Raw genomic sequence first — 26,115 nt, 5'->3', positions numbered from 1 at the left:
CTATATTCTGTTTAAAGAAAAAAAAAAACAACAAACTCTTGATAAATTGTTAGTTTCCATGTATCAAAACTCAGTCTCCTCTCTCATGGTAAGTAATTCTAATTAACCTTTTGTTGATACTTTTAAAGTCTTCATTCTTGTGTATTGTTACCAAATTCATCAGTAATTTCTATAATGAGAAAGCCGTAAGTAAATTCTACTCAATTCTACCAAATTCCAGCAAAACATACTTGGCAGATGACACAGATTTTTATAAGAATGGTATATTTCAATTCAAACCTTAAATTGACTCAATTATTGTTTAATCCAGTTTCGCTTAAAAAACAAAACTAACTTACCAAGTGTGTTTGTCTTGGCTTGGATGTGGAATTTAATTTCCATCAACCTGGTGTGGCTGTTTACGCTTCAGGGATGACGGTATAGGTTCACAAGGAAGCAATTATTTTCTTCCTTCCTTCCTTCCTTATTTTTTTTGAAGAATGCTACTTTTAATTTGTATTTATTTGAAAGACTTTCTGAAATTTTTTTGACTTCCTCTGATACACCTATAGTTCTTTATTTAAATCTGTGGATGCAGCTTCACAGTTTGATTATATAGATTAAATGTCTACCTCCTTGGATTTTTTTGATGTCTGATATATTTTTTTTTTGCTATCCACAGATCCAGTGTCATTAACTTCTACATCCTGATTTGAATATTCTTCTTTGAACATTTCTAGGGATTGTTCATTGAATCCTTCATATCCCAAAGTTAGCATATGTATCCTCCAAGTCCTTCATTGAATCATCTCTTAATTTTTCTTTTCTTCTTTATATTTTTATGATTTTATGAGTCTTTCTTTGTATTCTTCTTTGCTCCATTTTAAAATTATTTGATTCTTTGAGGCCCCCTGTCACTCATAGATTTGGTATCAGATTGCTAAAATTGTTTTATCGAACATGCTTTTGAATTTTATCCAAGGCCTACTTGTCTTTCTTTGCCTTTGCATCCTTCTTTGCATCCTTCTTTGCATCCTTTGTATCCTTCTTTGCATCCTTTGTATCCTTCTTTGCATCCTTCTTTGCATCAGGAGATTCTGTGTCAGTATCTTTCTTGGCATCTTTCTTGGCATCTTTCTTGGCATTCTTCTTGGCATCTTTCTTGGCATCATCTTTTGATTCAATATCTGTCCCACTGGGCTTTTCATCTTTCTTCTCTTTTTTACTCACCTTTCTCTTTGCATCTTTCTTGGATTCTTTCTTGTCTTTTGACTCATCATCTTTTTCTCCCGGTTTCTTTGAATCTTTTTCCCATCCTTATCCTTCTTGGCACCCTTCTTTTCATCTTCAGATTCTATACTTGATTCTTTGCTCTTCTTTGAATCTTTCTTATCTTTCTTGGCATCTTTCTTTGAATTCTTTTTTTCACCTTCAGATTCTGTACCTGACTCCTTGCCCTTTTTTGAATCTTTCTTTTCTTTCTTGGCATCCTTCTTTTCACCTTCAGATTCTGTACCTGACTCTTTGTCCTTTGAGTCTTTCTTATCTTTCTTGGCACCTTTTGTGGCCCCTTTCTTTTCACCTTCAGATTCTATACCTATCTCCTTGTCCTTTGAATCTTTCTTATCTTTCTTGGCACCTTTCATGGCCCCTTTCTTTTTCGCCTTCAGATTCTGTACCTGACCTCCTTGTCCTTTGAATCTTTCTTTCATTATTGACATCTTTCTTGGCATCTTTCTTCTCACCTTCAGATTCTATACCTGACTCCTTTCCTTGAATCTTTCTTTTCTTTCTTGGCACCTTTCTTGGCATCTTTCTTTTCACCTTCAGATTCTGTACCTGACTCCTTACCCTTCTTTGAATCTTTCTTTCTTTTTTGGTATCTTTTTTGCACCTTTTTGTTCCTCTTCAGATTCTGTAGCTGACTCCTTACCCTTCTTTGTATGTTTCTTCTCTTTTTGACATCTGTTTTTGCAACATCTTTTTCACCTTTAGTTCCTGTTTCTATATCTTTCTTTGACTCCTTCCTAGTTATTAGTGGCCCCTTTGAAACTGTGGATTCTGATTCTGATTCTGATTTGTCTTTCTTGTCTGCTTTCTTGTGTTCTTTATCTTTCTTACCTCTTGCTGGAGATACAGGTTTGTGTACATCTGCTACTTTAGCAACCTCCTTGGGGTGATGGGTTGGTTTATGTTGGGGCCATATCCTGGCAGCTAAATAATCAGATGGTCTTTCAGAAATTCTCATTAAAGACTGTGCAATCCATAACGGTCGTTTAGGACCTTCTCTTAATTTCTCTTCATCATATTTCTGAAATATTGGTTAGAATAATGATGAACAACTGTGTGCAAGTTACACAGCCTTTATTACCAGATATCAAATACATTTTAACTTCAACCATTAAAAGATTTTAGATTTTGATAAGTGGATACATTGTAGATCTCATAGTTTATTTTGCTTTTCCAATTTCATTCTTTTTGTGACTAATTGATATTCATGTATTATTGTGGGCCTTATTTCAATTTAGAGGATCTTCATAATTCCCTCAAGATATTATGTTAAAATTGGTAGAGACCTCCACTGACTAATGACATATCAGAATTTCTGATTTCACAATCAGGGAGGCTTTTTTTTCCTCAGTGTTCGGGAGAATTCTTAAAATATTCTGCCCACTCTCCATTACTAGGCTAACTCAGAAACTATTCTCTAATAGTTTCATGTTCAGGCATATCCTGTTCTCTATTATCACATTCAAGGTCTCTGGAATTTGGATTGCTACATGTGGTTAAAAGTACAAGCCTAAAACTGCTACTGTTTGGCAAGGTATAAATTGATATCTTTCAGATAGGAAACTACAATGATAAAATCTGTAACATTCAGTGCAAGTAAATTTGTGCAGAATGGTACATTTTATTTTCAACTCCTAACCAAGTATTTGTAAAATCTTAATTGCAAAAAAAGCAAACTTTGCAAGTAATGATAACAAATAATGGAAAAATAAATTGAATAAAGAAAGAAAGGAAAAGCAAAGAGTGTGAGATTACAGAATAAGCTAGGATCACTACTGATTAGAAACACTCCCTAAAACAAACAAGAGTTGATACATTATCTTGTGAAAGTTTTTTTTTTAACATTTCATATCCCATGATGACTCCACACACATTAAGAAATATTTATCTTCAAGTATTCAGAATACTGAATTCTACATTGAAGAAGTATTAAAACTTCATCAGGGTATAATATGACCCCACAACTTTAATGAGGGAGTTTCTCTAGCTAGAGAACATTTTCTGAAAGTTCTTATTAACTGCAGTATTAGGATCCTCAGATTTTTGTGCTTCTTGAACACACATTTTTATAGTGTGGTGTTACTAAAGAAATAATATGAAATAAGAGGCCAATTTTTATACAGTGAAATGAAAATAAAATATATCTACTTTTGTCAAGTAGTAGAGTTTGAATTACCTTTAACTGTGCTGTCCAATATGGTATATAAGCCTCAAGAGAAATGAATTGAATTGAGATGTAAAATTCAATTCCTCAGTTGGACTAGCCTCTCAAAATGAATGTTCAATAGCTAAATTGGAATGCAAAGACATAAATATTCCCATCATCACAGAAATCCCATTGGTCAGCACTGATCTGTAAAACACACAACTATACATGATTTCACAAGTTTATCACTAGTAAGATTATATGATCTTTGTCAATACTCACAGAGCTGTATTGTCTCGTAGTTGAGATGGTTTGTGGATCTCCTTTTTTTTCCTGCCGTGGTGGTTTGGGAAATACCAGGGCAAAGTGTTCCTGATTCCATGATTTTTTGCTTAATTCACTGACTATAAAATAAGAAAATATTTAACAAACATTTAGAGTAAGTAGAATTTCATCAGAACTAAAAACGGCAGTAAGATAATAGACTTCATGAATAAACAAATGATACGAATTATGGCTTCATTATTTTATTAATGTTTGGAATTCTCTGCTATCAGTACATGAAAATAAAGATTTATTTTTCTATTTTGATCAGTTTTACAGATAACTAGTCATTGTAAAACTAATATAGTCTGTGATATAAATGCAAAGAAACATCTTTACTTGCTTTCTTATAATCTTTCTGTCTCTCCAGGTCTGGATTCCTTGCTATAGATTCTTTAGGTTATAATAAATCTATTGAGATCAGAAAATATGGTAACTACTTCTGTAGCCTCCAAAGTACTTAGCACAGTACTTGTTATAAAATATTCGTAAATATATGATTGAATCTAAATGCTACTGCTTAAGATTCCTTTAGTTAGTATTTTCCAAGTTACAAGAGTAAATGTTGTGCACTTAATAACAGCATTGTTGTTATTGGGTATGGGTATTAAGGAGGGCATTTGTTTTGACGAGCACGGGGTATTATAAATAAGTGATGAACCACTAATTCTACTCCTGAAACCAATATTACACTATATGGTAACCAACTAGAATTTAAATAAAAATTTGAAAAAAATGTAAGTGGCATATTAATGAAAAATCTAACAAATTAAGAGTACCTATAGAATTGTGACTGTGAGGGTAAAGTTACCTGGAAACTATAAAAGAATGGTTTAGAGACATTTAGGGTACAAATGAAACTAGTGAGAGATTTTCACTGCATTTAAACACGTGCAGAGTAGTACTTTGTGTAAGAGAAATATACTTTTCCCATGAGTCTCCTGAAAACAGGATCGATGAGAAAATATACAGAATGAAAGAGATATTTAAGCTCACACTATGAGGGAAAATCATTTGATATATGAAGGCCTTCAACATCAGATTGTTGGGTTTTGGCCTATTATCAGGGGGATATAGTCTAGCAGGAATGTAGTACAAGTCATTGTGGATATTGGTGAGTTGTTTATCCAGTTTCTAGACTACTTTTCAACTGTAAGATTATCTGATTTTTATTTCTAACATGTATGATTTCTAACATAACACCTTTATGTTGCTGAAACCTATTTGCTTAAACTTTGTTTGATTTAAAATCAAAATATCTTAGAAAGTGTTTGCTGAGTCCATGAGTAAGGTGCCTTATAAGTAAAAGGGTTTATTTTTAATAATATTCTGTAAGAGCTCTTGCTTTATCCCTTTGAACAGAGGATAATAATCACTTATCCTTAAAATAATCATAATCCTAAAATTAATCATGTTTCAAAAGTAAATATTAAATTCTTTCTTACCTGGAATGTAATTATCATATGTTCCAAAGTTTATTTTTTGGCTATTAAAATAAGAGGGAAAGTTTTTAATTAATTTATATATAATCACTCTAATGATCACTATTATGTGTAAGCACTTGCCATCACCAACTAGAGAAATATTTTGCATTCTCAGATCTCTACTATTATGTAAGATTACTTCACTCTAGAAGAAACAGAAATGAGTACATGTGTGTCTTTTGCACAAACTTTAACATAACTAAAACAAAGTAGATAAAAAACAGTTTAGAAAGTTACCAAATTGCCATATCTGAAATATAAACTTTAAAAAAGAATTGTGACATCATAGTTGAATTATTTTTCTCTGTCTCATGCTCCAGATTCACTTGCAATTGAATTTTAGCAAATATGTCACTTTAAAAGCATTACTTAAGCAAAATCAGATCCTCAAAATAGTCTCAGAACTTAAGCAAATCTGACCATTCAATGACATATGTGTGTGAATGTGTATGTGTGTCAGTGTGCACCATAAGTATCGATACGGATTTTTATTTGTTTAATTTTTGTTCTTCAGGAATATCTGAGAAATAAAAACTGTTTTGCAAAGTATTTTTCATTTAAAAGTTTCCATTGTTTCAGTACTATATGAGCATGTTTGCTCCCACAAAGGGGAATTTTATTATCTAATATTTGCATTGGAGGCATACATTAATATTTCATATAAAAAGGTTATTTTAGACATTTTTTAAATGTTTGTTTAGTTTTGAGAGTGAGAGAGACAGAATTGGAGTAGGGGAGAAGAGAGAGAGAGAGAGAGATACAGACTCCAAAGCAGTCTTCAGGGTCTGAGCTGTCACCATAAAGCCTGATGTGGGGCTCGAAGTCACAAACAGTGAGATCATGACCTGAGCCCAAGTCAGATGCCCAACCCACTGAGCCACCCAGGTACCCCTAAAAAATGTTATTTTACAGCATCTCATTGCATTACAAAAATAAAGCCATTGTTGATCGTGTGTGAGTTGGGGGCTTACAGACATGCATAAACCACACACACACTCACACACACAAACACGCATACACAGGATCTTACTTATTTTGACATTATATAAATATTAAGAATTAAGTACATAGTAAAATTAAAAAAAAACAAAATGGTGAGTAAACAAAAAGCAGAACCAGATCCATAAACAGAACTAACTAATGGTTTGTGGGGAAAGCAAAATGGGTGAAGGGGAGTGGGAATACAGGCTTCCAGTTGTGGAATGACTAAGTCACTAGAATAAAAGAGAATAAAAGGCACAGTATAGGGAATATAGGCAATGATACTGTAATAATGTTTTATGGTGACAAATGGTAGCTACACTTGGGATGAACACAGCATAATGAATAGAGAAGTCTAATGTACACCTTAAATTAGTGTAACATTGCATGTCAACTGTACTCAAAAAAATTGAAAAATAAAGTACATTAAAGTAAGTATCTTGATATTTTTATTTAGGCTCTATTTCCTAGCACAAAACTTGGCACATTTTTGTCACTCTATAAAAATTTAAATGATTTTAATTGAATAAAATTTAGGATGTATTAACCAATAAGTTATCTGGTTTAGTTTTTTTTTTAAGCTTTTACTTAAATTCCAGTTAACATACAGTGTAATATTAGTTTCATGGTTACAATATAGTGCTATCACACTTCCATACATCACTCAGTGCTCATCACAATAACTGCACTCCTTAATTCCGATCACCTATTTAACCTACTTCACCACCCATCTCCCCCTGATAACCATCAGTTTGTTCTCTGTAGTTAAGAGTCTGTTTCTTGGTTTACCTCTCTTTTTCCTTAACCTTTGCTCATTTGTTTCTTAATTTCACATATGAGTGAAATCATATGGTATTCGTTTTTCTCCGACTCATTTCACTTAACATAATACTCTGTAGCTCCATCCACACAGTTGGGTTTTGTTGCTGGTGATGGTTTTTCTTTTAACTGAGGACATGCATTAAAATCACTTGTCCTGTTGTATCTGAATCTCTAAGTCTGGATCTGGCCAATCTGAATCTCTAGGATTGGATCTAGCCAATGTATGTTAATACATTGCTGAAGAAATTTTGATGTTCAGCTATGGTTATGAACATCTCTGTTTTAAATAATCTGAAAGAGGAAATATTTCAGATTCATGAAACAATATTAAATTTGTGATTTAAAATGTACATAGGCATGATCCATTTATTCCTTGTATAATTTCTGTAGTTGTTCTTTAATCAACAAGTAATTGAATTAGAAATCAAAGTCACTATATAGAAAATATACAATTTTTTAAAAAATCGTTCTTCTAAATAACCTATCATCAAATCACAGTGCACATTTACGAAAAGAAACAACAATAACATAGTATCAAAAATTGTGGACTACAGTTCACAAAGGAGAATTTATAATTTTAATGACTGGTATTAGAAAAAAGTTTAAAACAGTGTTTTAAATCCCTGCTTTAATATTAGGAAAATATGAAAAATAAATGAATAAATTAGGAAAATATCAAACTAAGTTCAAAGTTAGAGGGAGTAAATAATAAAGCTATAAGCCAGAAACAAGTGAACACAAATTAAAGAAAATTTAAAAATCCAAATTTGTTTTTTTTAATTATTAAAATTGATTAACTCTTAGACTGATAAAGAGAAAATACAAATTACCAATATCAGGATTGATGCAAGTTTTTTAACTACGTAGATTTTAAAGGATAATGGGAAATATTATTTATAATTTTATGGCAAAAAGTTCAGCTTAAATGATATAGATGAGCTCCTTGTAAAACTAATTTAGCAAAACACATGATTAAATAATAAATATGTGAATGGGCTCCATAATAAGTAAATTGAATCCATTACCAAAACCTTCCAAGAAAGGAAAGCACAGACCTAAACTCGGATCTTAAAAAAAAATTTAGGAAAAATACTAACTCTACACAAGGTTTTGAGATAGGGGAAAGAAGTTTCAACTCATTTTTGACACGAATATAAATAATTCTGACACTAAAACTTCTCAAAGAAGTTTTGAGAAGTTATGAGAAATGAGTATATAGACTAATATCTTGCACTAACACAGACACAAAACTTCCTTAGCAATTTGTTAACCAGTTACTGAACAATATATAAAATGGCAAATACATCATGGTCATTGAAATTTACTTTCTGGAATATAAGTTTGGTTTAACATGTATAAATCAACCCAGGCAGTCACTCCAAATAACAAATAAGACAATTCATCTAATAATTTCAAGATATATAGAAGATTTTTTTTTAACATTTACTTTTGAGAGAGAGAGAGTACAAGTGGGGTAGGGGCAGAGAGAGAGAGCACAGCCGGGTAGGGGCACAGAGAGAGAGAGAGAGTTCTCTGTAACTCTGATGCTTAACCAATTGAGCCACCCAGGCGTCCCGCAAAAGAATTTTTGAAAAAAATTATATCAATTCATAATTTAAAACTCTGAGAAAAATAGAAATAGAAGACACCTTCCTCAAATGGATAAAATGTCTCCGGACAATACTCATTTCTAAAATCAGTTGTGGATGTTGACTATCTTTCCTCTAGAAGCCAGAAATAAGGCAAAGATGCTCACTCTTTCTAATCAACCTTGCAATCCAGACTATTTTGTTCCATAAGACAATGAAACATTAAGATTGGAAAGGAAGAAGTAAAATTGTCTTTGTTCACAGAAGACGTGCTTGAATGGACTATCCAGTAACATCTACAAAAAGAAAGATTTAGGGAGGGGCACCTGGGTGACTCAGTCAAACATCCCACTTTTGGTTGATTCTTGGTTTCCACTCAGGTCATGATTTCACAGTTCCTGAGTTCAAGCCCTGTGTTGAGCTCGATGCTGACAAGGCAGAGCTTGCTTGGGATTCTCTGTCTCTCTCTCTCTCTCTCTCTGCCCTTCCCCTGTTTGTGCTCTCTTTCTCTCTCTCAAAATAAATAAATTGGGGCACGTGGGTGGCTCAGTTGGTTAAGCATCTGACTTCGGCCCAGATCATGACCTCATGGTTCTTGAGTTCGAGCCTTGCATCAGGCTTTGTGCTGAAGGCTCAGAGCCTGGAGCCTGCTTCAGATTCTGTGTCTCTCTCTCTGCCCCTCCCCTGCTCACCCTCTGTCTTTCAAAAATGAAGAAACATTTAAAGAAATTTTTTAAATAATATAAATAAATAAAAATAAATAAACTTAAAAAATTATTTAGAGCTGTTAAGTGAATGTAATAAGATTGTATGATATAGGCTCTAATTACATAAGTTACGAAATCTTGCCATTTGTAACAACGTGGATGGAGCTAGAATGTATTATGCTAAGCAAAGAAAGTCAGAGAAAGTCAAATACCATATGATTTCACTCATATGGAATTTAAGAAACAAAACAAATGAACATGGGGAAAGGAAGGAAAAATAAGAAGAAAAAAAAAACAAAGAGGCAAACCATAAGAGACTCTTAAATACAGAGAACAAACTGAAGGTTGCTGGAGGGGTTGTTGGGTGGGGGGATCGCCAAGATGGATGATGGGCATCAAGGAGGGCACTTGTTGGGATGAGCACTGGGTGTTACATGTAAATGATGAGTCACTAAATTATTCTCCTGAAGCCGTTAATACACTATATGTTAACTAACTTGGATTTAAATAAAAATTTTTTAAAAATTACATATTTTTAAATATAACTGGAAAAATTTAAAAATATAAATTTAAGAACACAGTATAATTTGCAATACCATAAAAAACTACTTAGAGGTAAATTTATTGAAATATGTTCAAGAAAATTAAAGGGCGTTTGGGTAGCTCAGTCAGTTAAGTGTCCGACTTTGGCTCAGGTCATGATCTCATAGTTTACAATTTCAAGTCTTGGATCAGGCTCTTTGCTGTCAGCATATAGCCCGCTCGAGATCCTCTGTCCCCCTTTCTGTCTGCCCCTCCCCTGCTCATGCTTGCTCTTGGTCGCTTGCTCTTTGTCTCAAAAATAAACATTAAAAGGGGTGCTTCAGTGGCTCAGTTCGTTAAGTGTCTAACTTTGGCTCAGGTCATGATCTCACAGTCTCTGTGTGAGACTGTGTGATCACACAGGCTCTGTGTGAATTTTTGAGGAAAATTGTGTGTATATATATATGTGTGTGTGTGTGTGTGTGTGTGTGTGTACATATATACACACACACATACACACGCATATGTATAAACCTATATTTTTATTCATATACATAATATATATTTTCTGATTCACAGACATCCTTTGTACTTTATACCTACCAAAACAACTAAAATTAAAGGCTAATGACATAACAGCAAAGGTGTAGAGTATCTGACATGTTCAGCATTGGTGGTAGGTGTAAAATAGTACAGTCACTTTGGAAAACCACTTGATGTTTGTAAAATAAAGTTAAACATGTGTGCTGTATGTATGATTCAGCATTTCCACTGTACCTTACCCAGGAGAAGTTCACAAAAAGACTTGGACAAAATGTGTATAGCAGCTTTATTCATAATAACCCAAAACTAAAGTAACTCAAATGTCTATCAGCAGAATGGAAAAACTAAGTGTGGTATATTCATGTAATGGAATACTGCTCTGCAATGTAAAGGAATGTACTGTTGATATATGCAACATGAATGAATCAAAAAGAAATTATACTGAAAGAAAAAATCCAGAAACACAAAAGTATATACTGTATGATCTAATTTGTATGCATTTCAAGCATAGGCAGGGCTCTCTATGGTAATTTAACAGCTTGTTGTGGGGGAGGGGCAGAGTGGTTGATTAGAAAGTGACACAGTGTAACTTAATGATGTTGAAAATTCTTAATGTTTCTTAAGGTTGGTTAGGTTAGGGTTAGTGACAAATCAGTTTAATTCTCTTTCATTTTCACTGGGAAGATTTTATAGGACCCCAAAATAGCCATGATCTTAATACTCTAGTTCTCACTTCCTATGTAAATTTACATATGCCATAAGCAATTCAATAAATTTAACCTGTTGGGAATAGATAGCATTTTTCTACTTTTTTGCCTAAATCTGGTCCTGCTGGTAATAGCATCTCTCCCTTTACCTCTCTGGGACATCAAGAAATTTTCTAGACCAGGATGCAGTTAGATTCCATTTTTAAAGTTTTTATTAAACCACACACACACACACACACACACAGTCAACATATTTTTTTTATATTTTCTATTTTGAAACAATTGGTTAATTCATAAAAAATGCAACAAGTCAAAAAGGTTGTTCTGTCTTGATATACCTAGTTTTTGAATTAGATCTCTGGCAATATATATATATATATATATATATATATATATATATATATGGAAACATAATAACTAGTACTTCATCTTAACCATGGTGCAATGGAAAACAGGTGCCACAAAAACCTGCCTTCACTTCAGGTGTAGTGCACACATTTAATCATTTCAAAATCAGTCTCAGTGTCTCTGAGCTTTTTTTTTTCCTTAATCTCAAGATTCCTTTTAATTTTTTTTATTTGAGTATAGTTGGCACACAGTGTTACACTAATTTCAGGTGTGTAGCATAGTGATTGGACGAGTTTATATGTTATGCTTTGCTCACAGCAAGTGTAGCTGCCATCTGTCACCATACAACACTATTACAGTGTCATTGACTGTATTCTATATGCTGTGCCTTTTATTCTATGACTTATTTCTTCCATTACTTGAAACCTGTATGTCCCCTTCTCCTTCATGCATTTTGCCCATCCCCACAATCCTCCTCCCCTCTGACAACCATCACTTTGTTCTCTGTATTTATAGGTCTGATTCTTCATTTTGTGTTAGATTCCACATATGTGTGAGCTTTAAGTAAAGAAGGTGCCCATTGTTAGCATTGTGGAATGTCATGCATTCATGAGTTAGAAAGGGAAGCTGGGTTTGGGTTTTCCTAAATAAAAAATTGAGATCCCAAAGTAGGAGACATGGGGATCTTTATTTTTTATGACAAAAATCTATTTTTATATTACCACTGGAAATAAGTTGTTTTTTTCCTTTTAAAGGAGTAAACGTGTAACTGTATTTGTAGGACTTTTTTTTCTTAGTCTTAAAATTTTTAATCTTTGTATACAATAAACCTGCCCTTACTCTTACCTTTAACTGTATCTCTGGTATATCTTTGAAATGTATAATAAATTCAAAGAATAAGGGCTCTCAATAATGTTATACCTACTTTATTTTGATTTGAAATGGCTACAGACAATCATTATATGTGAGTTTCATAACATATCCTGCTGGCTGACTTTGGATTTTTGTATTCTGCATCAGATATATGACAAATAAAGCCATAAAGTACTTGGCAGAAAGTTTTCCAGGGACAGACTGGGTCTGAGTTACTCTTGTATTTGCTCTAGAGGTCTCTTTTTTAAGGCAAAACTCAACTGTCACATGGTTATTGTCTTGGTGAAAGATGACTCTAGGTATAGTATGGTGAAATTCGCTGTCTTTTTTTAACATTTTCTAGAGTAGTGTTTCTCAACCTGGGTTTATTATTAATGCCTTGCCTGCAGTGGACATTTGCAACATCTGAGATATTTTTATCACAATTGTGTGTATCTTTTGGTTTGGGGGGGGGGTGTACACACAGTGCTGATAGTGGCATCTAGTGGGTAGAGACCAGGGATGCTGCTAGCTACTTACACTGCAGAGTACCTCCTTGCCCCCTGCCCAGTCCTCCAATAAGTAGTTATCCTTCCTAATAAGTCAATAGTGTTAAGATTCTTATACCTTGTTCTATATCAAGGTGAATTCCTAGGCAAGATGGTAGGAGAGGACCTTATTAATGCAACTCGAGGGATGAAAAAAAGGTATAGTCAATATAAGATCCAAAAGTTAATACTGGAAGTTTAAGAAGTTCACATTTTAGATAGCCCCATTCTTTGTGAAAACCTCTCTTACTTCCTTCAGTAACCTTAGGTCTATTCAGTATTAGAAATGGAAGGATTGGGTTGACTGATACAACCTCAGTTGGAGGAAAAGGCAGGAAGAGGAGAAACATTTGAATGGTGCTGTTGAGGTTTTGATGAAAAAGGGTATTAAAGAGGAATAAGTGGGGAGGGGGAAAACTGAACTGAAAGGAGAAAATTTCTTCTATCAACTATAAGTTGATAGCCATGACACAGAAATGTAAGTCCAGAATTAAGGTCCTGTCATAGAATTCAGAGGAAAAAGCACAAAATTATTTTCTGCATCTCAAATTCTCTTATAACTGAATTGAAAGTTGCCATTTGAACCCAAAGAAATATAATATTTTGTTATTAAGGACTTGTATGTGTGCTTCATTAGCTAACAATGAGGTCATTTGATTATGAATTGAACCACACGTTCCTTCTATGATACATGAGAGCTTTAGGATTATACCAGAAAACAACATAAAGAAATAGTCATAGAACCAAAAATAAGTTTTTAACTCTTTGTGTGAAGTTCTCTGAAAGTCATGCAGTGCTCATGATAATAGTAATGCCATCAATATTTTATTGTGCTTCAACATTTTAAAGTAATTATTATACGGTGTAATTCTGTCATGTTACATGCCACAGTACAGATTGCTTTGTAATCATCAGCAAGTCCCTCACCCTTTAATTATTACACATACGTTGAACCCTTTTACTGATGGTAGTCCTTTATGATTGCATTATAAGGGAGTAGGCACTAGGGACTTTTAAAGCCCATTTTGTTTATCTTCAAGAGTTGTATTTTATTTTTCTTCAAAAGTACTGTCCAAAATAAAAACCAGTTACATTCTTTCTATTTCATAGTTCATACTTTCACCTTTGTTCCAAGTCTACATAGTTAAAAGGCTTAAATAATTGAAGGTCTTCTTTCCCTACCTCATTATAACACAACATAAATTAAGCGTAAGGAAGCTACTATCGTCAAACTTCCCATGTCTGCATAATCTGCTTTTCATTGCAAAGTATTTTTGCCTACTCAGTATTTCTCAAGGGGAATACAGTTAGTATTTAATTGATCTTCTTTCTATTGGGATGCCCCACTTATTACCAAAGGTTTAGCATCCTTGATACACGCCCTCTAAAAGTCAGTAGACTCCTCAGTCACTGTGACATTAAAAAAACAAACAAACAAAAAAAAAAAAAAGAAGGGGCGCCTGGGTGGCTCAATCGGTTGAGTGTCTGACTCTTGATTTCTGCTCCAGTCACGATCTCACAGTTCATGAGTTTGAGCCCCACATCGAGCTCTGTGCTGACAGTGAGGAGCCTGCTTGGGAGTCTCTCTCTTCCTCTCTCAGTGCCACTCTCTCTCTCAAAAATAAAGTTTAAAACAAAACAGAAAACAAAAACAAAACAAAAAAAACATTCCCAGAGATTTCCAAATAGGCTCCAAGAGGTGAAAGTTCCCTGAATGAGAACCATGAAACATTTTATTCTGTATGTTACAAAATGCAGTATGATAAAAAAAAAATGAAGTAAGGATCACATTCAAAAAGATTTATCCAAAACTATGCATATATTTCACTGAAATGAATGAATTAGTTAAGTCTTGGATCAAAACAGCCTATGATGTTGCTTGAGAATGTATGTGCTAAACACATACTCTCGTTTATAATGAATAATAATGGACATCTCTTTATACTAAAGAGAATAAATATAAAGCTAACTAGAGCATTTCAGTTATTTTAAAATATAAAATTTGACAAGAGGACTTACAATCTTGGTACAGACATTTCCACCACCTATGATTTGCCAGGACTTGAGTAAGCACTGTAAGTTCAAATTAATGATGTTGAGAGGTGACATCATAAAGAGGCCAAGAGCACTGGGAGTTAAAGGGGAAAACAAAAGCAATCACTTTAACTTGTATTTTATGTTTTCTAATATTCAGTCTAAGATTTGTGTTTTCTTTCACTCATTATTACTGACAGACTACAACTGATGGTTTAAAAATAACCAATTGGTTTTACATCTTATAAAATTCTTGTTTCAGTTTTTCATGTAATTTTAATTTATTGACTAATAAGACAAAAAGATGAATCTGAGTGTCTATTAAAATAAATTGTAATCCTAACTTCCTTGATATTCATGTGTCTTTTGTTAAATTCTTTGTATAACTTTGTGCCTTTTACCTTTTCCCATCTTAAACACACGGGTTGCTCATAGATACAAGATTTTAAAGAAGGCTAGGTGCTTACTAAAATTTGAATTTAGGAGCACGTCAGTAGCTCAGTCGGTTTAGCATCTGGCTCTTGATTTCAACTCATGTCATGATCTCAGTTCATGACCATTGGACTCTGCTCTGGTAGTGCAGAGCCTGCTTGGGATTCTCTCTCTGTCTCTCTTTCTACCCCTTCCCTCCTCTTTCTCTCTCTCTCTCTCTCTCTCTCTCTCAAAATAAATAAACTTAATTTTTTTTTTTAATTATCAAGTTACTGATAGATCTCAGGTCATTTTTACTATACCCACCCTCCACCCCACTAACAGATGAATGCAAATACAAGTAGTATTTGAACATGCTGCCATTATCTTGCTCCTTTTAGGGAAATTCAGCTGATTTTTTTTCCCCTTAAGGAATAGTTTGATTAAACTTCAGCTACTGTAGGAGATCAGTTACAAAAATCTCAGTGGTTTTTGGGGCGCCTGGGTGGCGCAGTCGGTTAAGCGTCCGACTTCAGCCAGGTCACGATCTCGCGGTCCGTGAGTTCGAGCCCCGCGTCAGGCTCTGGGCTGATGGCTCGGAGCCTGGAGCCTGTTTCCGATTCTGTGTCTCCCTCTCTCTCTGCCCCTCCCCCGTTCATGCTCTGTCTCTCTCTGTCCCAAAAATAAATAAACGTTGAAAAAAAAAATTTATAATCAAAAATCTCAGTGGTTTTAACTCAGTGAAACTTACTATCTTATGTCTCAGACCATGGTAAGCTCTAGGGTGGTTGAGGTAGGAGGTTTCCATAACAAGATTTAAATTTTTTTTAATGTTTATTTTTGAGAGAGAGAGAGTGAGCACACAAGGGAGGGGCAGAGAGAAAGGGAGACACAGAATCCAAAGCAGGCTCCAGGCTCCGAGCTGTCAGCACAAAGCCCGATGCGGGGCTCAAACCCACGAACTGCAAGATCATGACCTGAGCTGAAGTCCGGCGCTTAACTGACTGAGCCACCCGGGTGCTCCTCCAAAACAATGTTTAGTAATTCAGGTTTCTCTGATTTAATGGCTTCATTATCCACTAACTTAACACTATTAATGCTGTTGGTTTTTTTGCAAAGTGATGATTAGCAAAGTATGATTTCTGAATCCACAGTATTTTGTTAAGACTTTACAATAAATACCTGGTTTATGAAAGTAGGTATACCCAGTGCATTTCTTCTGTCAGCATGTAGTAAGGTCCAGATCATTACTGGGCAGCCAACAATACTTGCCTTCTGCACCATGACCTCTTGAATTAATCTCTCAGTCATTTTAACTGTATGTAATCTTTTAAGATCTCAGAGAGCTAATGATCTTTTTATTCTAAGTTTGTATTAATTTTCTATTGCTGTATAACAAATTATCACAAACTTAGTGTTATAATAGAAAACATAATCTCATAATTCTGGGGGCATCTGGGTGGCCCATTTGACTAAGCTTCTGACTTCAGCTCAGTTCATGATCTCGTGGTTCGTGAGTTTGAACTGTCAGCTCAGAGCCTGGAGCCTGCTTCAGATTCTGTGTCTCCCTCTCTCTCTCTGCTCCTCCCCTGCTCCTGCTCGCTCTCTCTCACTCTCTCAAAAAATAAACATTAAAAAAATTTTATAATCTCATATTCTGTAGTTCACAAATCTCAGGTTCAGTTGGTTCCTCTGCTCAGTGTCTCATAGGCTGAAGTCAATTTGTTGACTAGTCTCTTATCTGGAGGCTCTGAGAAACAATCTATTTCCAAGCAACATTCCACTTGCAGAATTCAGTTCCTTGTGGCTGGTTCTGATGTCTGTGTTTGCTTGTGTGTTATCACTGTCTGCTACTTTTTGCTCCTAGAAGGTGCCTACATTCCTTCTCAGATAACCCCCTCCCTCTTCAAACCAGCAGCGTTTCAAATCCTTCTCCTAGTTCATATCTGTGTTCTTTTTCTCCCTTCGTCCACTGTTACCAGATGAGGAAAATTTTGTTTTCTAAACAGCTCATTGGGTACATTAGGCCCCTGTAGATATCTCTCTGAAGGTCACCTGTCCCTCATAGCAGATCATAACCATGGGGATAATATCTCTTCATAGTCACAAGTCCCACCTATGCTCAAAATGAAAGGTCATTGGGGGTCATTCTTCACATTCTGCCTATGGCTTCACAGAAAGCCAAAATTAGACTAAAGTCTTACTTTATTTGAGGCTTATGAGAAATATATCAGCCTGATATATATTATTTTTATGTCCTAAGATTTTGCCAATATCTATCCAGCAGCACTATGATTATATACAAGCATTTTGTTGTTTTTTAAAAGGCCATTCAGCTTAGTATGTCTTCAAATATAAATATTGTATTTAAAAACTATGTGTAAAATAAAAATATAAAAGTATAAATAGATAATATATTTTAAGTGTTTTATAGGTTATAAAATAATTTGTGTATATTAACTCATTTTTTCTTATAATAATACAGTATGAAGTGGGTACAGTTGGTCCTTGATATTTACAGCTATTTCCTAACATTTTATAATAGATTACCAATTTAAAAGTATGGTTATATAATTTTTCCCATAAAAGATAGATCATTAGATAGATAGATAGATTGATTATTCAAGCTTGTGCTGGTTTCAAAGTTCACAGAATTATGTATACAATATATATATGTGATTATTAACTTATTTATGTATCCATGTATCATCAACTTATTTATTTCTCTCTGTGTTGCTTACAAGATTTAAGACACCTAATAAGGGTATTATAAATGTAGAAATAAAATTATTAAATATAATTTAAGCTATTTGTATTGTATAGTAGTTTGTATCATTATTGTAAAGATTAACCACAAAATTATATAAATATCTAAAGTTTTTTTTATTTTTAAATGTAACTAAAATGTTAAGTGATCAGCATGATAAAATATTGTAAAATGAACAAAGTTTTTAACAATGATCTCAGTTACAAATGGATTATTACTGGTAGCCTATGATCTATTCAAATTGTTAACCTTATGCCCTCCCCGAAAGTGACCACAATTATCATAACTATTATACTATTAATTTGTCTGTTTTTGAAATCCTATAATAGTATGTAATATGTATTTTCTTTAATGTGGTTTCTTTCAATATACACTTTTATATTCATCCATCTAGTTGCATATGTTTGCAGTTTGTTCATAATTTTTCTGTATGTGTAATTATTTGTGTATTATAGCATTATATTTATATAACATTGTTTATATATTCTTAAATTGATGAATTTATTTTACATCTAATTTTTAACTATTTTGAATTATTTTATTATGGCCAATTTTTCATATGTATTTTGGCAGACATGATCATATGTGTATGTTGATATATAACATTTATAAAAGTATTTGATGGTGGGGTTTAATGATGCTCAACTTTAGACAATGCCAAATAATTTTCCAAAGTATCTGTATCACTGGTGGTGTATGAGAGAGATCTCTTGTTCATCCCTGTCCTCTCAACAGTGGTTTTTATGAATTATTTTAATTTTAGCTAGTTTGAAGTTATGTGATTGTGTATCACTGTTGTTTTAAATTACATTTTCCTGATTATTAATGATTAGGAACACTGGTGAAAGAGCAGGTATAGGGAAAACAACAACAACACATAACCTACCAAAGGAGAAAAAGAAGAATTATAGCAAACTTTTCATAAAAAAATTACATAAGCCATAGATGTATTAAAAGCAAAAGAGAAATTCATATAACATATTGAAATAATAATTAGAATGTTTGCCTGGGTGGTTCAGTCGATTAAGCCTCTTGATTTTGGTTCAGGTCATGACCTCACCGTTTGCAGGATCAAACCCCACATCAGCACAGAACCTGCTTGGGATTCTCTCTCTCAACATCTCTTTCTGCCCCTCCCCTGCTGCTGCTCACCCTCTCTCTAAAAAAAAATAAACATTAAAAAAATTAAGAAGAAGAAATAACAACTAGAAGCTGGAATGACTGTATTAACTTTGTACAAAGTAGGTATCAGACCAAGAAATATAACCAAGGATTATATTTCCTAGAATATTGCATAGGGGCACCTGAGTGGCACAGTCAGTTAAGCATCTTTTTTATGGCTAAGTAATATTCCTCTCTCTCTCTCTCTCTCTGTGTGTGTGTGTGTGTGTGTGTGTGTGTGTGTGTGTCCCCTAAATCTTTTTTATCCATTCATCTATTGATGGACACTTGGATTGCTTTCATACTTTGGCTATTGTAAATAATTCTTTAATAAACATGGATGCATATATCTTTTGGAATTAGTGTTTTTCATTTTCATTGAGTAAATACCCTGCATTGGAATTACTGGATCATATAGTAATTCTATTTTTACACTGTTATCCGCAGTGGATGCACCAGTTTGCATTGCTACTAACTGTGCATGACTATTCCTTTTCCTCTACATCCTTACCAACACTTGTTGTTTCTTGTGTTTTTGATTTTAGCCATTCTGACTGGTGTGAGGCGATAGCTCATTGTGGCTTTGATTTGCATTTCTCTGATGAGAGGTGATATTGAGCATGTTTTCCTGTTTGATAACCATCTGTATGTCTTCTCTGGAGACATGCCTGTTCATATCTTCTGCCCAGTTTTTAAAATGGGATTATTTGCTTTTGGTGTTGAGTTGCAAAAAATTCTCCATATACTTTGGATACTAACCCTTTATCAGATATATCATTTTCAAATATCTTGTCCCATTTAGTAGCTTGTCTTTTTATTTTGTTGATTTTTTATTTTGCTGTGCAGAAACTTAATTTTGATGTAGTTGCATTCTTTTATTCTTACTTTTATATCCCTTGCCTCAGGAGACCTATGTAGAAAAGTGTTGCTATTGCCAAAATACTACTTATGCTCTCTTCTAGGACTTTTATGATTTCAGGTCTCACATTTAGGTCTTTAATCCTTTTTGAGTTTATTTTTGTATATGCAGAAAGTGGTCCAGTTTCATTCTTTTGCATGTACCTGTCCAGTGTTCCCAGCATCATTTAGTGAAGAGACTCTTTTTCCCATTGGATATTCTTGCAACTTTTGTCAAAGATTAATTGACCATGTATGGTGGATTTATTTCTGGACTCTATTCTGTTCCATGATTTATATTTTCCTTGTGCCAGTACCATACTGTTTTGGTTACGGCAGCTTTGTAGTATATATTCAAATCTGGGATTGTGATATGTCCAGCTTAGTACTTCTTTTTCAAGACTGTGTTGGCTATTCAGAGTCTTCTATAGTTTCATACACGTTTAAGAATTTTCTAGTTCTGGGGCGCCTGGGTGGCGCAGTCGGTTAAGCGTCCGACTTCAGCCAGGTCACGATCTCGCGGTCTGTGAGTTCGAGCCCCGCGTTGGGCTCTGGGCTGATGGCTCAGAGCCTGGAGCCTGTTTCCGATTCTGTGTCTCCCTCTCTCTCTGCCCCTCCCCCGTTCATGCTCTGTCTCTCTCTGTCCCAAAAATAAATAAAAAACGTTGAAAAAAAAAATTAAAAAAAAAAAAAAAAAAGAATTTTCTAGTTCTGTGAAAAATGCTGTGGACATTTTGATAGGGATTGCATTATATCTGTATATTACTTTGGGTAGTATGGACATTATAACATTTGTTCTTCTAATCCAGGAGCATGGAATACCATCCCATTTGTGTCATCTTCAGTTTCTTTCATCACTGTTTTATAGTTTTCAGAATACAGATCTTTTACCTCCTTGGTTATGCTTATTCCTAGGTATTTTATTATTTTTGGTGCATTTGCAAATGGGGTTGTTTTATTGATTTCTGTTTCTGTTGTTTCATTATTAAGTGTATAGGAATGCATTAGATTTCTGTATATTGATTTTGTATCCTGTGACCCTACTGAATTCATTGATGAGTTCTAGTAGTTTTTTGGTGGAGTCGTTGGGTTTTTTTATATTTAGTGTTATGTCATCCACAAATAGTGATTGTTTTACTTCTTCCTTACCAATTTGAATGCCTTTTATTTCTTTTCATTATCTGATTGCTGTGGCTAGGACTTCTAGTACTATGTTGAATAAAAATGGTAAGAGTTGACATTCTTGTCTTATTCCTGACCCAAGAGGAAAAGCTCGCAGTATTTCACCATTAAGTATGATGTTATCTATGGGTTTTTTGTTTGTTTTATTTTAATATTTACTTATTTATTTTGGAGAGAGAGAGCACACACATGAGTGGGGGAGGGACAGAAAGAGGAAGAGAGAAACCCAAACAGCTCTGCACTGTCAGCACAGGGACCTAGATGGGGCTTGATCTCCTGAACCATGAGACCTGAGCCAAAATATTCAGTCCAATATGAGGTGCTTTGAGGGCTTAGTCAGCTAAGCGTCCTATTCCTGATTTTAGCTCAGGTAATGATCTCATGGTTTGTGAGATCCAGCCCTGCATTGGACTCTGTGCTGACAGTGCAGAGCCTGCTTGGGATTCTCTCTCTCTCTGCCCCTCTTCCACTCATGAGAGCTCTCTGTCTCTCAAAATAAATAAATAAGCCTTTAAAATATTCAATCCAAACAATAGGAGAATATTTATTCAGGTTTTTAGGTAAGTGTATGCAGCTTTCTCCAAAATAAAGCATATCATCAACCATAAAAAGATCTTGAAAATATACATCATGCAAAGTATGTTCATGGGCCATAATGGAATCAAACTAGAAAATAATAAGAAAATATCCAGAAAGTCACCAGCTATTTAGAGATTAAACAAAATTCTTCTAGGGGCACCTTGGGTGGCTCAGTCCATTAAGCATCCAACTCTTGATTTCAGCTCAGGTCATGATGTCAAGGTTTGTGAGTTTGAGCCCTGCATCGGGCTCTGTACTGATAGTATGGGGCCTGCTTGGGATTCTTTCCCCTCTCTCACTCTCTTTCTCTGTCTCTCAAATAAATAAATAAACATTAAAAAAAACCCACAAAATTCTTCAAATAGCACAGGTATCAAGAAAACTCAAGTGAATATATAAGTTTGCTTAACTTTTTATTTTAACTCATTTTTGAATTGCCAATAAATTGTAAAATAATATATTGTCACATTTATCCAAATCCCCCTGATGTTAACAACTTGTATCCTAACCAAAACTTACATTAACATCATTCACAGCGAGCAAAACTATGAAATTAGGCTCATCAATATTTTTTCTTTCTCTGGCTCTAAAATCAAATACTTCTCTAAGCCCTGGTCCCTTATATAAAAACCAAGATATTAACAGATATTTACTGCCAGCTGTTGGTTTTGCATATCTGTTTTTTTGAAGATGTTCCACAGATATGTCAAATTCAAGAAGTTAAAACAGAAGAAAAAAGTCTTCCCCTTATCCAGAAAGTATTACTTCTTTTCAGGTTAAAATATTCTTTCTCATGGGGCACCTGGGTGGCTCAGTCAGTTGAGCATCCAACTTCGGCTCAGGTCATGATCTTGTGGTCTGTGAGTTTGAGCCCTGCGTTGGGCTCTGTGCTGACAACTCAGAGCCTAGAGCCTGCTTCAGATTCTGTGTATCCTCCTCTCTCTGCGCTTCCCCTGCTCACACTGTGTCTCTATCTCTCTCAAAAACAAACATTAAAAAAATTAAAAAATAAAGAATAAAATACTCTTTCTGAACATCAGATTAAAACTTATGTTAGAAAGCAATTTAAAAATACAAAAATACACATAATAGAATTTGTTCTTTTAACTCACTTCACAGAGATAACAGCTTTGAAATCACAATATAGTGTTTATCCCACAAAAGAAGTGTAAAATTATAATCAATAGATTTTAAATGATGGAATATCATTTATTCCACACAAATACTTATTAATTTGAGATGGTATTATGAATACAGATTTATATATTTTCTGGACTTATCATTATCTTGAAACCCATTTATGATTAAAATAAAATGAAAATTGAATTGCTCAATAAAAATGGTGGGAATAGGTTGAAAACACACAGGAGCCAAGCTGAAAGATCTTCCAACAGCAAAATCTGGAACAATTTGAAAACAAAATAATATGTGTGTTGGACTGTAATCCATGAAATAGTGTAAATATACATGAGTTCATAAATAGTTGTATAAATAAATTAAGGGAGAGAAAAGAGACAACTCATCCTTAGAGAATAAATCCAGTAATAAACGCAGAAGCATTGAAGGACCTAGAAAATGTCATTAGAATATGACATGAATAATTAAGTCTGAATTTAAAACACTGAATAGAAAAATCACCACTATAGAAATGTAGTTGTTATATTGCATACAAACAAGTGACTCAGTCAGATTGCAAATTAGAATGGCAAATGTTAAACCATTTTGATACAACAGCTTTTCAAGTGTGATACTTTAATCATTTATCTGCCTATATTTTAGACCTCTATATTCTTGTGTATATTTGTGAAATCATCTTAAATCCTGTATATGTATATTTAATATTTTGTTGTTACAAAACTGTTCACATTTTTGTTTTTGATTCTCAAAAGAAATCAATGAATTTAGAAGACTCTGGGTCACAAACAGAAATACAAAATTTTCTATATATTTTTTTTCAATTTGGTCTTGTAAGAGTGTTTTGAAAGGTCAGTGACAATTTGATCAAACTAAACTCATGGGAGAGAGATCTTAAACCAAACTTGCCGTTAGGCCAGAGGTTCAGGGCTGATGGAGCTCCAGCATATATGTGTGTGGGTGTGGGTGTATGTCTGTGTGCCTGTATGCATATGTGTGTGTGAGTGTACGTGCATGTATGTACACACATAGTTCTCCAAAGAGCTTGCAGGAATAGGGTGAGAGGGGTAGGGATGAGAAAAATCAGAGTCAGCTCTTGGATCAGAAAAAGTCTAGAGCAACTTGGCCCTGGGCAGGAATGCTTGCTGGGCCAACTCCTTAACTTGATATACAAGTTATAGATTAATTTATATGGCATGTGGGCTTACAGCTGTATTCTTGTCGTAGCCCCAGCAGATGTTAGAGTATAATCTGAATCACAATTTTTGCAACTTTAGTCAGATCTTTTTTCACACTAACTTTTGTTATTATGTAGTCTTTTTCTTATCTATTGCATTATGTCATGCCTTGATCTACTATGAACCTATAAACTATGTGCAGTAGCAGAGTAAGAGAATAATAATGTCCAACAGTAATTATATCAATGTAGATAAAGGTATCAACTTGCCATAGTTCACCAGAGTTCACAGAAAAGAGTTAAAAAATTAATTAAGAATATAAATAGAGAATATCTGTAAAGACACATGAAAACTATGTTTGCATTATACATGTATGTAAAGGATCTTAACATTTAGTGTGAAAGGATTAGACGTAAACAACTCTATGTATTGATACTGTTGTGCATAGATGTTTTCAGTTAATATCCATCACATATTCCCATGTGTAATTCATTAGCAACTATTCATATCTCTTTAGTCATTAGACATTTGAAATTATTTTTCTCCTGCCCACTGTAGACAAATCAGGTAAACAGTTTCTCTTATTTAATGATACTCTATAAATTTATAGCAACCCACATTCTTCAATTTACAGTGAGGGAATTAGAAAGAAAAAGAGATGATTTTGCAAATGCTATCTAAACCACTTTTTCAGAGCTATGCTCACCAGTGTCATATCCTGGGATCTCATGGTTCCTGCATATATATCAACTAATCAACACTGGAAAGTTTCTTTAAGATAAAAAAAGGTCTCTTGGTACCAGGACTTCAGTTTTCCTCTTAAACTCCAAACTCCCAGATAAACTCAAATATTAAATGTAGATTCTAGCAACATATATGTAAATATATCTAATAAAGGTGATTATAAAACTGCAAAAAACATAAAAGGCAGACTACAGGATAGGAAAAGATATTTGCAAATGAAATATCTGATGAAGGGTTAGTATCCAAAATATATAAAGAACTTATGAAACAACACCACAAAAACAAATAATCCAATTAAAAAATGGGCAGAAGGCATGAATAGACATTTTTCCAAAGAAGATGTAGAGATAGCCAACAGATGTATGAAACGTTGCTCAATATCACTCATCATCAGGGAAATACAAATGAAAACTACAATGAGATATCACCTTACACCAGTCAGAATGGCTAAAATCAACACAAGAAACAATAGGTATTGGTGAGTATGTAGTAAAAGGGGAGCCACACTGTTGGTGGGAATGCAAACTGGTGCAGTCATTCTGTGAAACAGGATGGAGGTTCCTCAAAAAAGTTAAAAATACAACTACCCAGCAATTGCACTAGGTATTTACCCAAAGGATACAAAAACACTAATTCAGAGGGATACATGCACCCTGATGTTTATAGCAGCGTTATCTACAATAACCAAATTGTGGAAACAGCCCAAGTGTCCATCGACTGATGAATGAGTAAAGAAGAAGTAGCATATATACAAAATGGAATATTAGTGATGACAAAGAATGAAATCTTGCAATTTGCAATGACATGGGTGGAACTAGAAAGTATTAAGCTGAGTGAGTCAGAGAAGGACAAATACCATATGATTTGTCTCATTTGGAATTTAAGAAACAAAACAAATGAACAAAAGGGAAAAAAGGAAGAATGAGAAAGGCAAACCAGGAAACAGGCTTTTAACTCTAGAGAACAAACTAATGGTTACCAACAGGGAGATGGGTGGGAGAATGAGTGAAATAGGTGATGGGGATTAAAGTGCCCTTGTTGTGATGAGCACCAGGTGTGGTACGAAAGTGTTGAATCACTATATTGTACACCTGAAACTAATATTACACTATGTTAACCAACTGAAAGTTAAAAACTTAAAACTGAAAAGACAAATGTAATGAGAATACCACAAAAAATGCAGAAT

The 26,115-nt window shown here is 34.1% G+C and overlaps 1 protein-coding gene across 1 annotated transcript; it reads right to left on the bottom strand.

The window, feature by feature from the left end:
- Positions 1–963: 963 nt before the first annotated feature.
- On the bottom strand, positions 964–5,471 carry CYLC2 (cylicin 2). Its single transcript, XM_030292826.1, is given in 8 exon segments — positions 964–1,287; positions 1,290–1,520; positions 1,745–1,850; positions 2,022–2,290; positions 3,694–3,747; positions 3,749–3,819; positions 5,185–5,225; positions 5,461–5,471. Coding segments are annotated over 8 exon segments (1,107 nt in total).
- Between the last annotated feature and the right edge of the window lie 20,644 nt (positions 5,472–26,115).

The sequence above is a fragment of the Lynx canadensis genome, chromosome D4, assembly GCF_007474595.2.
Source record: "Lynx canadensis isolate LIC74 chromosome D4, mLynCan4.pri.v2, whole genome shotgun sequence".
NCBI classification, from domain to species: Eukaryota; Metazoa; Chordata; class Mammalia; order Carnivora; family Felidae; genus Lynx; species Lynx canadensis.
The sequence above is the reverse complement of the archived record's forward strand: the minus strand, read 5'-3'. Positions and strand labels throughout refer to the sequence as shown.